The sequence below is a fragment of the Zalophus californianus genome, chromosome 10 (genome assembly GCF_009762305.2).
Source record: "Zalophus californianus isolate mZalCal1 chromosome 10, mZalCal1.pri.v2, whole genome shotgun sequence".
NCBI lineage: Eukaryota > Metazoa > Chordata > Mammalia > Carnivora > Otariidae > Zalophus > Zalophus californianus.
This window is the reverse complement of record NC_045604.1, coordinates 88,783,097-88,798,815: the sequence shown is the minus strand read 5'-3', so window position 1 is coordinate 88,798,815 and position 15,719 is coordinate 88,783,097. Positions and strand designations below refer to the sequence as shown.

General features: G+C 44.8%; 1 protein-coding gene across 8 annotated transcripts in view; it reads left to right on the top strand.

Moving 5' to 3' along the window:
* Nucleotides 1-15,719, top strand: part of TNRC6A (trinucleotide repeat containing adaptor 6A) — a 102,846-nt gene that overhangs the window by 69,659 nt on the left and 17,468 nt on the right. For 5 of the 8 annotated variants that reach the window (XM_027609824.2, XM_027609821.2, XM_027609826.2 and 2 more), the window contains 10 exons: nucleotides 660-692; nucleotides 2,249-2,329; nucleotides 2,679-2,730; nucleotides 6,696-6,838; nucleotides 7,210-7,356; nucleotides 7,524-7,661; nucleotides 8,083-8,211; nucleotides 8,619-8,696; nucleotides 8,944-9,154; nucleotides 12,316-12,447. In XM_027609824.2, coding sequence (XP_027465625.1) covers nucleotides 660-692; nucleotides 2,249-2,329; nucleotides 2,679-2,730; nucleotides 6,696-6,838; nucleotides 7,210-7,356; nucleotides 7,524-7,661; nucleotides 8,083-8,211; nucleotides 8,619-8,696; nucleotides 8,944-9,154; nucleotides 12,316-12,447 — 1,144 coding nt within the window. The remainder of the gene's footprint in view (nucleotides 1-659; nucleotides 693-2,248; nucleotides 2,330-2,678; nucleotides 2,731-6,695; nucleotides 6,839-7,209; nucleotides 7,357-7,523; nucleotides 7,662-8,082; nucleotides 8,212-8,618; nucleotides 8,697-8,943; nucleotides 9,155-12,315; nucleotides 12,448-15,719) is intronic. The other 3 variants (XM_027609823.2, XM_027609825.2, XM_027609822.2) reach the window with 2 other exon arrangements.

Genomic DNA, 15,719 nt, shown 5'->3' with positions numbered 1-15,719 from the left:
ACCTGTTGGTACATCAGAATCCTATGGCATCTGTTGCAAGTACAGCTTCCTGTACCCCAGGCCTACTATATAGTTTTGGAAATTGGACCCCAAATGTGTCTGATGTAGAGCCAGAGCTGAGAAGCACTGACGCAGACCACTGGTTCTTAAGAGGTGGTATTGGATGCTGGTGTCAGATTCTCTTGGGGACCATTTTCAAAATATGTGCCCAGACCCCTAGGTGGTTCTCCCCTCTCACCCTATTTGAGAACCAGTCCATCTCCACCCCACCCCCCACCCCTGTCCCCAGACCTTAGAGGTCAAATATCCAGGAGTTCCACTAGCTGCCCACCAGGATCCCCCCGTTTTAATCCTTGGGTTCTCAGTCTAGGACCTACCATTTTCATTTAAAAAGATGTTTCATTTGGCTGAATTTGCCTATTGCCTCTCCATATAGCTTATGAAGTGCTTTCCCATATTTTACATAAGCCATTTGGTCCTCATGACCTTCTGAGGTAGAATACCGATGAGGAAATTGAGACCGGAAAAAGCGGTGACTTGCCCAAAGATGCATAACTAGTAAGTGACAGAGCAAGGACTTAAGTTTAGGTCTTCTGATTCCAAACCCTGTGTTCTTCCCACTGGACCATGCTGTTTTGTGACTTTGTCTTTCCTTACAGGGTCTGAGTGGCAAAAAAAGGAGAAGGGAAAGGGTGTGTAGCCTTTTTACTCTTTCTCCTTTGTTTCTGCTAGTAAAAATCTTTTAGAAAGCGACTGCAAACATTTATTTAGCTTCTGCTGTGTGCCAGGTACTGTGCTTGGTGCTGGGGGTTCAAAAACACTAGGAAATGAGCTGTACCCTCGAGGAGCTCGGAGTCTAGTGTGGGGCTGTAGGAGAGCACTGAGGAGTAGCCACTTGAGTTTGGAAGATGCCTGCGGGTGGGATGTGCCAGGGAAAATAGTAGTCTGATATACTAAAGTGTAGAATTTCTGGAAAGAGGTAACAAGAGATCTGGCTCAATAGTTAAATTAATGGCAGGTAGTAGAGTCTTTTCAATACCATGCCAAAGATAATTTGAACTTTATTCTGTATAAAATATGGAGCCAATGAAATTTCATAGAACGCAACTTGAGTTGGGTTTTTTAAGTTACTTTCTTTAAAGAAAGCTAACCGGTGATCCTATGAAAGATAATTGGCACAGAGGAGAGACCAGAGTTGGGGGATCCCAGTCAGGAAGCTTCTGGTGAGAAGTGAGGGCCTGAATTGGGAAGCCAGAGTGGATATGTAGTGCAAGGGACTGATCAGAGAGGCATTTCAGAATAGAAGGGACAGAAGGCCTTGGCAGCCATATAGGCATGGGGCGGGGTGGGGGCCAGAGGAATCAAGGAGGACTTCAGAAACCTTGGCAAGGGTTAGGTGCTTGCTTCAGAGACCTGCACTTTGGGGGGTGGGAGCGGGCAGTGTGAAGCTGTGTTCTGTCCCACGGTCAGAAGGAACAGGCGGTAGCAACGGGAAAGGGGAATTAAGGCGACAGACCGAGAATGGCTGGCCCCGTGGTCTTCGTATTCACAGGAGACCTTGGTCCCTGCGGTGTCCAGCCTCCCTGTCAGCCAGGCTCGTCGTCGTGGACCATATTCCCTCAAAGAGTGTCTCAAAGTCGTTTCTCTACTGCCCATGCCCAGCCAGCCATGGCAGCCAGCACCAAGGCGGGGAGTTGGAGGACCCCCAGCCTCAGCTGCCGCTGGGGTACTGTGTTCTCGGCAACACGAATTAAAATTTTAAAATAGCTTTTCATTTGGAAACATGTGGTGCTTTCTCAGTACAGTGCACATAGCATAATTAAATTCCGGGTCATGTTGGTTTCTTTGGGCTAACCTGTGGAACCTAACAACCGCTTTTACTTTAGTGTGGTGTCAGAACCCCACAAATCCAGATTATAATTAAGCTCTTAGAACACAGTCCAGTTGTAAACTGGAGACTGTGATGAGCAGTTCTCCGCCCTTTGCTTCCGTCTTTTCCTTCTGACTGCTTGCCTTTAGAGATTTCTCTGTACGTTACAGCTATACCAGAGGACTGGAGCAAAGGAAGCTGAAAATCAAATAAGTTGATTTGTAATTGTTAACAACTCTGCTAAGAGTTGGTTGGAGGAGAAATTAATTGGCTAAAAATGAGAGTGGGGATTGCCTTGAAGTTTTATTATTAATCCATCACTGTGCCCAGATCAATAGAGGCGGCCATGGTAGCTTTCTACTCTTTTGTTTTGCAAAGGGAACCATGAAAGGTGGAAACAAACAAGAAGAAGCATGGATAAATCCATTTGTTAAACAGTTTTCAAATATCAGTTTTTCGGTAAGTGTATTCTTCCTAGCAGCCCCCTCCCCTTTTAATGGTCGTCTGTAAATTTACCCTAAGTTCAGTTTTTTATTTTCTTAACAAATTATTATTATCTTTCAATCCTTATGAATATGCTGGAGGTTAGAGTAAAATTGGCCACAAAGCCTTCTTTATTTTTATAGTTTTAGCTAAAAACATTGATCATGTATCTTATTTTTAAAACTTTTTCTTGTTAGGCAGTGAAAAGAGTTTTGCAGTCCACTTGATTTTTGACAAATAATGAAATAAAGTAAAATTTTTCATTTTTAATTTATTTTCATTGATAAATTAAGGACTGCTAACACACTGTGTTTTCTTACTTCAGAGAGACTCACCAGAAGAAAATGTACAGAGCAATAAGATGGATCTTTCCGGAGGTAAGGAAAAGTTAAATCAGTTGGGGTTCGTATTCCTCATGGATGGACAAATGTATCTGTGACGTGTTGGTTCTAAGTGAGCACTGACCTGGACCAGGAGAGGGGAGATCTGGGTTCCTATCACAGCATTCCTGTGCTCTCAGCATACACTAGAGTGTGGTGGTGTATGAGTGGACTGCCTTCGAAGTACAAATCACTGTGCAGATCTAAGGTCATGGTGATTTTAGTCTTTGATTACCTCGGATCTAGTCCTGTCAAGGAGGAGTTATTCAGGTTGGGTGATAAGAGTCTTAGTAATTTCGGAAACAGTAGTAGGTGCAAAGGCCCAGATCATATGACAGAGACAGCTTGAACCGTGCTGGAGAAATGGAAGACGTTGCATGCAGTAGGAGAAGAAATGTAAATTGGTTGTGGTGGTGGGAGTGTGGTGAGGAGAGAAGCTTTGACTAGGGGAAGGTGCTGGAAAACGAGGCAGGTGCTGAATCATGAGGAGCTTTGGGGGGGGTTGAACTTCATTCTGAAAGTACGGGATTAAGTAATTTTAAGCAGGAGAATGACATTGGGATTTATGTTTTTTTAAAAAATATGGCTACAGGTTGAAAAGATCCTAGGACAGAAAAGATTGGTGGCAGAAGACTGACAAAAAGATACTAAACATACCAAAAGCAGTTCGAGATTTGTTGCAGTAGCCAGTGAGGATTTCAGAGCTCTAAACTAAGATAGTAGTGGGAAGATTCTTAATTCAGTGGAGATGAGGGAATTAGAATCAACGAAAGTTGATAACCAGTCTGTACCAATTCATTATAGAGGTAGGGGAGTGGGCGTGGTAAAAGCTGATTTCCAGCTTTTTCTTTTCTTTTTTTTTAAGATTTTATTTATTTATTAGAAGGAGCAGGGGGAGGGGCAGAGGGAGAGATTTCCAGCTTTCTTGCCTGGACGCTTTAGTAGGTGTTAGTGTTATTCTTTTAGTCTGAGTCCAGGCAGGAGAGCGAACTACACAGTGATTTGAACAGGAAGGTTTATTGATAGAAATATAAAGAATTATTAGCATAATAAAGGTTTGGCTAGTAAGAGGTAAAGAGACCACAAAAGAATATAGGGTAGCAGAGGTAAGGAGAAGTCACTAACCTTAGGACAGAGCTAGTGTGCCCATGGAGGAGGGCATCTGAGCCAGGGCTGAGATCCAGACTCCTGGACCTGGCCCTCTGCTCATCGCGTGGCAGACATGTCACTGTGGTGCCACTGCATGGAACCGCAGGAGATCCGCCTTCTGGGGTGGTGTCTCACTTGAGCTCTGGTACAAAACCTCCAGAGCGGCTACTGGGGGGAGCCGTGAGCCCGGCCAGGACCTGCGGCTGGGGCAGCTGCCTGTGCTGCAGGAGAGAGCACCCACACCTGGGAGACACTGTCTGTCTTCTGGCTGTGTCTCCTGCACCCTCTACCATCAGCTGGCAAAGGGAAAAATATGTAAAGCATCCAGATCCGTTTTTTTTTCAGGGCAGTGAGAGCTGAGAGGCAGTGGGTCGATGATTGGTACAGTTCACGCCACCCTCTGATTGCCCATCTTCTGCCTGCACTTTTGTTCCACTGTAGTGGCAAAGCGACTCCATCTCTTTTCTTAGCGAGGTACAGCTTTCTTTCCTACAAGTGAGGAGGTCTGCCCTCTCACCAAACTGAGGAGACAGATATGGTCCCAACAGTCATTGCACTTATCATTGGCTATATTATTACTGCTCAAAGTCCGTCACAATTGAGACCGAAAGACTAAGTCGTAAAGTTAACTTTCAACAGCTTGTGAATAAAATAAAAATGGGAAAGAGAAGGAAGAAAGTGGTCAGCCTATACAGACAACCACGCTTCTGTAACGAGCCTTAGAAAGCATGCCGAGCGAGTCCTGCCCTCATTTCTGTCGTGATCACAAGCTGTGCTTGGTGTCCATGGCTTCTTTCTTGCAGCACCCATTCCTAGTGCCCTACTCTCAGCCACACCTCAGCATCCTGGGTTCCTCTGCTGGTGGAGTGACCCAAACCTCTGTTCCCAGAGGGTCTGAGCCCTTTATTCATCTGCCTTTTCTTGATTGCTGTAGTTTTTCATTAACCTTTACTAGTGGGCCTGGAAATACTAAGGAGCCCCCCCTCCGGCCCCCGGAGGAATCCCCCTGGGTTCCAGAGTCCTCGTGGCCTTCATTTTGTAATAGAAAACCCATGTCCCCTTGGGATGAGAATCAATCACTCCAGCCAGTAGACAAGCCCCTTTTTGCCTTGTGGTTCAGTGGCACAAAAGAAGGCAAAATGACAAGGTGCAGTGTGCATCTTACAGTTCAGCAGCCTGATGTGTGTCCTGGTAGAAGCATTTTCTCTCTTGAGGATTAAGATCTCCAAACTTGCAGAGTTGCCAGACCAGGAAGCTAGAATTCTCTGAGTGGCTTATGAGGTATGATGGTGAGAGAAGCCACTCCAACTCCCACCATTTGATTCCTAGACCTCTTTATTCTGGTGATGTGGGAGACACTGTGTCCTGTGAGACAGAAGCCTAGCCCACCCCCCTCTTTTTTTAAGATTTGTTTATTTGAGAGAGCGCACAGCAGGAGGGAGGGATGAGGGGAGAGAAAAACTCAAAAGCAGACTCCACATGAGCACAGAACCCAACATGGGGCTCGATCTCACAAACCTGAGATCATGACCTGAGCCAAAACCAAGAGTCGGACGCCTAACCAACTGTGCCACCCAAGTGCCCATCCTTTAAGGATGTTGTCCCCTGACTTGCTTTGTAACCAGTTCTACCTATTAGTTTGGCTAGCTACTTTTGGGTGATGATGTATGTGGTCGGACCAGTTGATCCCATGGGCATGATCCCATTACTGTTCTCCTTTTGCTGTGGAGTGAGTTCCTGGCTCAGACACAGTTGCTGTGAGAATAAGGCCTTCTGCGAGACCATGGATGGCAGAAGCTTTACAGGCAGGAAAAGCAAATTCATATCCAAAATATGGGTCTATTCCTGTGAGGACAACACTCTGCCTCTTCCATGGCTCACTGAATGGCAGAAGTTGCTGTGTTGCTGTCCTGGTGGAACTTGCTGGAAATCTGCCCTCTAGGGTGCTGGGAAAAGCTGTTCATAGAGAGGTGTCTCACCGTTTGGAGGTATGTGGGAATGCTGGGAGACCTGGCCAGGGGGTGTTGCTGAGCACTCTGCACAGCCAGAGTGGGGCAGTGGAGAAGCTGCCAAGTGAGCACATTGAGCTTCCTCCTGCAGCAGCCCTCCAGCGCCCTCTACTGACAAAGCCTTGGTGCCAGGTGGCAAAAGAAAAATGTAAAGAGTCCACATGTGCTTTCACTGAGCAGTCAAAAAGGGTGAATTTGGAGCTGAGAGACATTAAAGCAATCAATAAGTGGCCGTTATTAGAGATAAGAAATATATAGGAATAATACGTTCGGTAGACAAGAAATTGAGTTTAAAGTTGCAGAGAAATCAAAATGAGAGTAATGGACAGAGGAAGACCCGAGAGAGGGGAAAATGTGAACCGGTCTGGTCTGCAGTTTCCTCATCTGCCAGATGGAGGTGATAATAGTAGCATTACCAGCATTAAATTCGAACACACATTTTGAACAGTGCCTGGCACATAGTGTGCATCTATTTGATGGTGATTTGTCTTGGCTGTTTTTGTTATTTGTAACTGGGAACTATGTTTTTATTATTATGTTAAGCAGATTAAAGATGACCAAAGAAGTCTTAACCATTTTATTACTGGTCTGTTTTCAAGTTAATTGTTTTAGTAAAGTAACAGGATCTGCTAAACCCAACTTTACTTCTGAGGAATGCAAGATTTATTGAATGCATTTTTCACCTGTTCTTGTCAAGGCAGAAGTCATCTAGGGGGAGTGAATATTTTGCTTTCTGCTGTAAATTTATCTGAAGCCAGTGAGATTGTCTTCCTACATGATAACATAGTGTCCTGCATTTCTTAGGAATGTTACAGGACAAACGAATGGAGATAGATAAACATAGCCTAAATATTGGTGATTACAATCGAACGGTCGGGAAAGGCCCTGGTTCTCGGCCTCAGATTTCCAAAGAGTCTTCCATGGAGCGCAGCCCTTACTTTGATAAGGTAAGTCATTTGTTTTGTTTTACCCCTGTGGCTGATAAACCAGTACACTTAATAGCATAATTTTCTCATTAGTTGTCTAGGGCATTTAATATAAGGTACCGTAATCCGGTGCTATTACTGGACTTGTAGTTCATTCTCCTCTTTATGTTTCAGTTTAGCGTAGGGATTGCATTTGTATTTTCTTCTTAATCCCGCAAGATGTGTCTGGTTCTTTTTATGTACTCTAGAATTAACACTAATCTCTTCTGTTTTCTACCCGTTTCCTGTTGGTGCTGCAATGTCACGTGACTTCTCTTCTGTTCCTGCAATGATTTCTCCCTTCTGCTTGTTTGCTTGGCTGGTGTTGCACATCTTTCTGTCTGTCCACTCAGGATGGCATTGTAGCAGATGAATCCCAAAACATGCAGTTTATGTCCAGTCAAAGCATGAAGCTTCCCCCTTCAAATAGTGCACTACCTAACCAGGCCCTTGGCTCCATAGCAGGGCTGGGTATGCAAAACTTGAATTCTGTTAGACAGGTAAGTCCACGTGTGTATTTTAGGCTCTCTGTTGAATGATTTGTATAAGTAATGAAATCTCTCTTACATGTAGTTACCGTGTTTAAATCAATAAAACAGTGTGGTATTACGATGTCTACCCCTAAAGAATCCCACTGGTATTCTGTCGCTGTTTCTTGGTTTTGTAGAATGGCAATCCCAGTATGTTTGGTGTTGGAAACACAGCAGCACAACCCCGGGGCATGCAGCAGCCTCCAGCACAACCTCTTAGTTCATCTCAGCCTAATCTCCGTGCTCAAGTGCCTCCTCCATTACTCTCCCCTCAGGTAATCACTCCCGCCCTGCTCTCTTCTCTTGACCTGGAAAAATGTGGTATTTGAATGAGGTGGCTAATTGCTCATCCTTGTGTCTTTGAGATGCAGCTAATTCAGGATCAGCTGTCCTTACGGAAGGATGTGGGTAGGGTGAAGAAAATGAGTCCAAGTTAAATTACCTTCCGTAAAACATCTTAAGGGGAGGAGGACAGTAGCAAAGTAAATGGGCTGGTTTAAGATTCACCCCGTCATCTTTCAGTTAACCCCGGAAAGTATACATGAACAATAAAGCAGAGGAAGACAGAACATAACCAGCCTTCCAAGTACTAGTCCAAAGATTTAATTGCTCTATTGACAGTTCAGAATACACTGTACATTTAGTTAGTTTTGAGTTATTTGATCAACATTATTAACTTGCCGTTGTGATCCTAAGGTTCCAGTTTCATTGCTGAAGTATGCACCAAACAACGGTGGCCTGAATCCGCTCTTTGGCCCTCAACAGGTAGCCATGCTGAACCAGCTATCCCAACTAAACCAGCTTTCTCAGATCTCCCAGTTACAGGTAAGTAGAGTAACAGCCTTAGTCACTGTATGTGTATTGAGTGCCTACGGTGTGCAGGAAGTGTCGCAGCAAACAAAGCCGGTGCAGTCGCCCCCAGGGAGCTTACGGTCTGTGGGTGAGGACAGATGGTGAGCTCGAATGGCAGGATGCTCTGCGAGCACCCCCAAAGCACCCCTAGCCGGGTTGGGGAGGGCGGGGGGAGGGTGATCGGGGAAAATGTCCCTGAGGAAGTGCAAGTTTAGATTGAACGAGAGACCGAATTGGACAAGGGCTTGAGGCCAGGGAGGCCCAGGAAGAGGGGATGCCAGATGAGGTTGCGCCGTGGGTGCGTGCGTCCGCTGCAGTCACCTGAAGCGCGCAGCTCTGACACCGCGACACTGACAGCCTTTTCGCCCTCTTCCCTCCAGCGATTGTTAGCGCAGCAGCAAAGGGCCCAAAGTCAGAGAAGCGTGCCTTCTGGGAACCGGCAGCAGCAAGACCAGCAGGTAGATGACATCCTTAACCGGAACTCAGTGCAGTGGAATTGTAACGCGAGATGCCTTTATTAAAATAGAATGAAATACGTGGTTTGTTAAGTCTCCTGTTTGCCCAGAAGTCGTATTAACTGGTATACGGTGACCGTGCGCCTTCCTGCTGAGGAGGAGGGGGTGAATTCGGCGGTGAGGGGGAATATGTGGCTGTCTGGGAAGCCTTGCTGTCCTCCAGGTTTCCCAATCATCTCACTGTTTCCAGGGTCGACCTCTTAGCGTGCAACAGCAAATGATGCAGCAGTCCCGGCAACTCGATCCCAGCCTGTTGGTGAAGCAGCAGACCCCGCCATCTCAGCAGCAGCCGCTCCATCAGCCAGCCATGAAATCTTTCCTTGAGAACGTCATGCCCCACACTACACCTGAGCTGCAAAAAGGGCCATCACCAATAAATGCTTTCAGCAACTTCCCAATAGGTGGGTTTCTCGTTGCCCTGAGCATTCAGCTGATGCTCAGGGGCCACAGGCTTGCTGGGTCTTCTCCCGGAGCGGCACAGTTCCGTCGCCTCGGGAAAACCACGCTGGCCCCAGGACCCGTTCCTCTCCCGAGAGCTGCCTTGCCTCCTGCAGGTTCAGCCCATCTTCTTGCTTAGGGGAAGGCCTCTCTCCATGCAAGAAAATGACGCTGTTTCTAAAACTCTTTCACAGTGGGTTAGAATAAAGGTGAAGTTGCTCTTAAGCCCCAGGTAGCTTCATCGTCGGGTAGAAGGGGGAGGGTTATCAGAAACCACGTGCGAGAGACACCCTGAGCCACACTGCTCTGCAGGAGCAGCTGGGAACAGTCACTTCTGTGCTTTCGGAACCTGGAATTGTGATTCTCGCCTACATACTTAGGGATGGTCTTGGTTTGAGTGTAGAAAATTGAAGCGAGAGAAGGATTGCCTTGGTTGCCCCTGCAGTTGCTCCCTCTTCCCTTTATTCGTTCTGTCCCCAGGCTTTTATTCCTTCTGGAAATTTCAGGGCTGGATGTTTTCTCCTTCTTTGGGTCTCTTTTCTCTTTGTGCCTTTGATTCTCTTTTGAGCCTTGATTGTTCACACCCTCTTCATTTTGCTTTTTCTTTCTGTCTTTTCTCTTAATGGTATTTTCTTGTAAATCAGCTTGGTTGGTTACTGGCTCAACTGGGTCTAAGATGGTTAGTTAGGTCGCGTGTTCTGGGCTGTGGGCAGGGCCTGGGGCCTGCTCTTGCTTCACTCTGGCTGGACTGTACATGATTTGGCTCTCCCTGGTATTGCTGTGGACTCTCAGCTAGGACATAGGTTGCACTTGGAGTCCTTGGGATTGTTAGCAGTCTCTCTGTGTTTCTAGAAGGCGTTCCCTTGTCAGTTACCACCGCAGGTGAGTACCTTAGAAGCCACTTGTTGGTGACCTGATGATCCCAGAGACAATAGAGTGGTGAAAGAATACTCAAGTACAACTGAGACATTGTGATCTTACCAGTGAAGGGAAGTGACTCTTGCCTTTTGCATACTAGACATATAAATTAGGCCAGTGAGGAGATAAGTTTCTGACTAATGGGATTTCCTGTTCTGACTGGCTTTATAGCAAGAGATACTTCTTCCAGGGGTACCTGGGTGGCTCAGTCCAGCTCTTGGTTTTGGCTCAGGTCATGATCTCAGGGTGGTGAGATTGAGCCCCATGTCAGGCTCTGTGCTCAGCACGGAGTCTGCTTGGGATTCTTGCCCCCTCCCTTTCCCAACCCTCCCTACGTGTGTTCACATGTGCATGCATACGTGCCTGCTCTCTAAATCAATCAATATCTATCTATCTTACAAAAAAAAAAAAACTACTTCGTCCTGGTTAAGAAGTCTGCCAAACCCACACAAACGCATATGGTTGTCTAAATCAGGCATTGGCAAACTAGAGCCTGTTGACCAAATTTGGCCAGCTGCCTGGTTTTGTAAATAAAGTTTTATTGGTACACAGGCATGCTTTTTTGTTAATGTATTATTCTGTGGAGCTTTTTTGCTACAACAGAGTTGCATAGAGACACTGAGACTTTGTGGCCCACAGAGCCTGAGATAGTTACTGTCTGAACCTTCCCAGGTTCGCAGAAAAAAAATTTGCCAGGTCTTGGGTCTAGTTGAGGAGTGCAGAGAGCAGCAAATGTAATTGTTCTCCCCAAAAATGGGGATGATATTAGAGAATTCACATTGTTAAAGTTTTTAAGTTTGACTGACCTGATATCACATGGACTGTCATGAGACCCGAGTATTTAAAACCATTTGCTTTGAAATTTTAGAACAAGAACCACCTGACTGTGTGTTAAACAAAAATTCTGGTTCCCACTGAACTCTTTTTTTTTTTTAAACAAGCATCTCAGATGATTATCCTGGCTTAGCGGTCAGTTTTCTGACCAGAATATCTAAGATGGAAATTTCCATCCTTGTTCCAAGAGAATATCTGAATTTGATGTGTGTCATCAGCAAAGTTCAAGGAAATTGTGCCTTGAGAGTCTTCTCACCGTTAAGTATAATTGTTAGAGGAAGGTATTTTTACCTTTTTTTTTTTTAAGATTTTATTTATTTATTTGACAGAGAGATAGCAACAGCAGGAGCACAAGCAGGGGGAGTGGGAGAGGGAGAAGCAGGCTCCCCGCAGAGCAGGGAGCCTGATGCGGGACTCGATCCCAGGACCCTGGGATCACGACCTGAGCCAAAGGCAGACGCCCAACAACTAAGCCACCCAGGCGCCCAAGACATTTTTACTTTAAAATGACAGTGTTTTTTGTCTGGCCAGCCAGTTGAAAACTGTTGTTTACAAGCAAAAGATAGCAACTGAAAGTGATTATTAATATTTCTTCATGTGTGGTGCTCTTGGGGGAAAGCTAAAGAGATCTATTTTAGGGGCACCTGGTTGGCTCAGTTGGTTGAGTGTCTGACTCTTGGTTTTGGCTCAGGTCATGATCTCAGGGCTGTGAGATTGGGCCCTGTGTCGGTCTCCACGCTAGGCATGGAGCCTGCTTGAGATTCTCTCCCTCTCCCCCTGTCCCCCACCCCCCCGCCCCACCTACCCGCCCTCCCCCATGCACACACTCTCTTGCTCTAATACATAAATAAGTATTTTTTTTAAATAAAAAAGATCTGTTTTATTGGAGATAAACTTTAAAATTGTCTCTTACCAAGGAATTTAAAAATAATCAAAATTATAAGGAGAAATAGTTTACCACAGTTGATGCAATTATGGTTTTAACAGTTTTATGGTTTGAAAACATTGGGTTACTGAATATTAGAATAGTTGTTTAGGATTTCTATTTGTTGCTCTTTCTGATAATGTAGCCATGGCTCTCTCTTGATGTTATTTCTGCACAGCCTTGGCCAGGGGCCCAGAGTGTCTGTTCTGCCTGCCTTGCCTTTGTCTGTAATCATTTGGCTGTGCCACATATGCAGGGTGGTATTTATTAAGGAACATTCACAGGATTGAAAACACATTAGTTACATGTACTTTTCTAGAAGATGGAAGTTGTGGTATCAGAAGGAAGGAGGAGGAAAGCAAAGCTATAATAGTAGGTGTGGAGCAAATCGCAGACAACTATAGTTTATAAACTGGTTTTTCTGTTAAAGTATTGTTTTATTTTTAGGCTTGAACTCTAACTTGAATGTAAATATGGATATGAACAGTATTAAAGAGCCACAGTCAAGACTAAGGAAGTGGACTACAGTGGACAGCATTTCTGTGAACACATCTTTGGATCAAAACTCCAGCAAACATGGTAGGAAATACATTCTTGTATATTGCACTTAAAAAAAAAAAACCCTGTAGAATACTAAATTTAGGCCTTTGTTTTATTTTATTTATTATTTATTCATTTGGTTTTGGAGGGCGTGGTGGGGAGGGGCAGGAGAGAGAATTTTAAGCAGGCTCCACACCCCGTGCAGAGCCCGGCTCAATCTCATGACTCTGAAATCATGAGTCGGATCCTTAACCGACTGAGCCACCCTGGCGCCCCTAGGCCTTTATTTTATTTTAAATGTCTTTTCATAGCCAAATCCTTAGAACCTTTCCTCATTATTAAAAAATGCTTTATTAGTTATTAAATCTTAGTTAAAATGAAAAAGCAAAATTAACCTTTATTACACTACTGCACAAAGTAGAGATTGAATATACATTTGTATTTTAAAAATTATTCCCCCTTTGATGGTCATTTAGGTTTTTGCAGTTGATTTTATTGTTCTGATGTTCTGCTTAACATTTACTCAATTTAGTATGATGGGGAGGGCATTAAAAACTCCAAGCATAATTTGATTTCTGCCAGTTTTTTGTATAATGGCACATTTTCTTCATACATTTTGTTGCTGTGTATAAATCATGTAGGTTCAATATTATTGTTTTCTCATACGTTAATTTTTTTAGAAACCTTTTCATCTTATTTAATATTATCAGTTCATCTAGCAGATGTTAGTGGAATATCGTCTTGCTTTCCAAGGACTGTGCTGGGCCACCTGGAATACACAGATACATATGGGCATGCATGCACACAGTCGAGCATATGTAAGCCAGGAACAATACCCTGAAGGAACTCATCTTTTGGTCGCAAAAATAAGCATGTGAACAGCTTTAGGTATGCTGTGATAGGTGCTATAAATGTGAATCCATATAATGGTACAAGTAGTATGATAATGCGCAGTGCATTGGAAGATTGAGTCAGGAAATGAGGAACTGTGGGTGTGGTGGGTGTGGAAGCCTTTACCACACAAAGAAGTAGAGAAAGAATAACAAAAGAGTATATAGCATTTGAAAAGTTCAAAAACAGGACAGCCTGGTGGGTTCTGTTGTGTGGGCCTATCACGGAGGTGAAGGGGCAAAGAGGAAGGAGGAGGAAGGCAAAGCTACCATAGTAGGTGTGGAGCAAATCGCAGACAACTTTATGCCATAAATCATTTAAAATTTGAAAGTGGTGGTTATCCAGAGGCACAAAAGACTCAAAGCAGTGTGAGACAGAAGGCAGTGGACATGGAGGGAGTGCATCAGAAAGAGTCTTAGGATTAAGGACAGGAGGGCTGGGTAAGTAATCTAACTCTTTGGGTGAACACATCATTCGTGATGTACCTGCGCTCGCGTGGTCGCTCCATTGAGCACACTGTGGCACTGTGAGCATTCTCGGGGCGGGGAGTGTGCGAGCTCAGGAGTGCAGGTAATGGTGGTAGAAATAGGGGAATCAAAGCAGGTGTGGCGGGACAGATACTGAATTGGTTTTAGGCTTGTTGAGTGAAGTATTTTGGGGATGGCACAACATGGAAAAGACCAGTAAGACATTAGGAATAGAGGCCAGCACTCAGAAGAAAAAGCTGAGCGTAGAATAAGGTTTGGTATTCATCAGAATGTTGAGGTCATGGACATAGGTGAGGTTGCCCAGAGGGACAGAGCCTGGAAAAGAAGAAGGACCGCATCCCAGAGCTGCTAGTGGTGAAAGGAGTGTCTGGAGAGGTCAGATGTGGAGAGCTAAGAAAATGCTTCTACCATGTGGTTTTCTGTCTGCTTGAGTTAAAATGGATGTTTCTGTGTCTGCCTTGCTTATCTGAGCCTCAGTTTCTTTGTAAAAATGACCTACCTCTTCCCTTCCTTGCACTGCTGTGGCAGGTGGACCGTCCCTCATACGTTCTCTGGTGTTTGGCGTCCTGGCAGATGATGTGTGTCATACACAAGGGGTTCTCGGGCAGCGTAGGTTTTGAAGTCAGATAACATCCCCATCCCCACTTAAAAAAGTCTTTTTTAAACTTAATATCGATCATTTTTTCACTGCGTTTTATTGCATACACTGTTTTCTTTTGCACAGATCTGTAGTGTGAGCAGTAAATTGTTTTTAGTAATTAGCTTAGACATTAAATGTCTTTATTCTTATATACATAGCAATCCAATGAATATTCTAGGAATGTTCTTCTCTTCAGAATAGGAAGGAAGAGGTCAATACTTTTTTTTTATTTCAGTCTAGATCCCTCCCATTCTTTTTTTTTCCCCCCTACTATTCTTCATGTACTTAATTTGACACTTGAAACTTAGTCATTCTTGGGCGCCTGGGCGGCTCAAGTCGGTTAAGTGTCTGCCTTCAGCTCAGGTCATGATCCCGGGGTTCTGGGATCGAGTCCCGCATCCAGCTCCCTGCTCAGCCTGGGAGCCTGCTTCTCCCTCTCCCTCTGCTGCTCCCCACTGCTTGTGCGCGCATGCTCGCTCGCTTGCTCTCTCTGCCAAATAAATAAATATAAATAAAAAAACGAAAGAAACTTAGTCGTTTTTTCTCTTTGGTTTTTTTGTTTGTTTTTAAAGATTTTATTTACTTATTTGACAGAGACACAGCGAGAGAGGGAGGGAACACAAGCACGGGGAGTGGGAGAGGGCGAAGCAGGCTTCCTGCGGAGCCCGACGCGGGGCTCGATCCCAGGACCCCGGGATCATGACCTGAGCTGAAGGCAGACGCTTAATGACTGCACCCAGGTGCCCCTCTCTTTGTTTTTTAAAATTATTTTTCTGGGACACCTGGGTGACTCAGTTTAAGTGTCCAACTCCTGATTTTCGGCTCAGGTCATGATCTCAGGGTCGTGGGATTAGGCCCCACGTCAGTCTTTGCACTCTGCGTGGGGTCTGCATGAGATCCTCTCTCCCACTGTCCTTCCCCCTGCTTGTGCTTGCTTGCTTGCTGCTCATACTCTCACTTCCTCCCAGAAATGCTCCTTGATCAGTAGCTCCTCCTCTTATTCTCTCTCTCTCCTGGCAGAGACTTAGAATCTTCTCAGGCACATTCTTTTTATTTGTTGGCTTTGTTTTCCCTTTTCCTTACATTAAAAAGAGAGAAATGTTGATCATCCTGTCCCTTATACTTTAGCATAGTTTCCCTTACAAAAATAAAATTCACATTTAGCTGTATTCAGGAGAGCTCCCAAAGCTGCCAGCCCACAGACTGATGTTTTGTTAGACCCTCACTATTTTGAAAGTCATCTTTCTGAACCAACATCTATGTAAACATTGAGGAACTTTCATGTACAGATT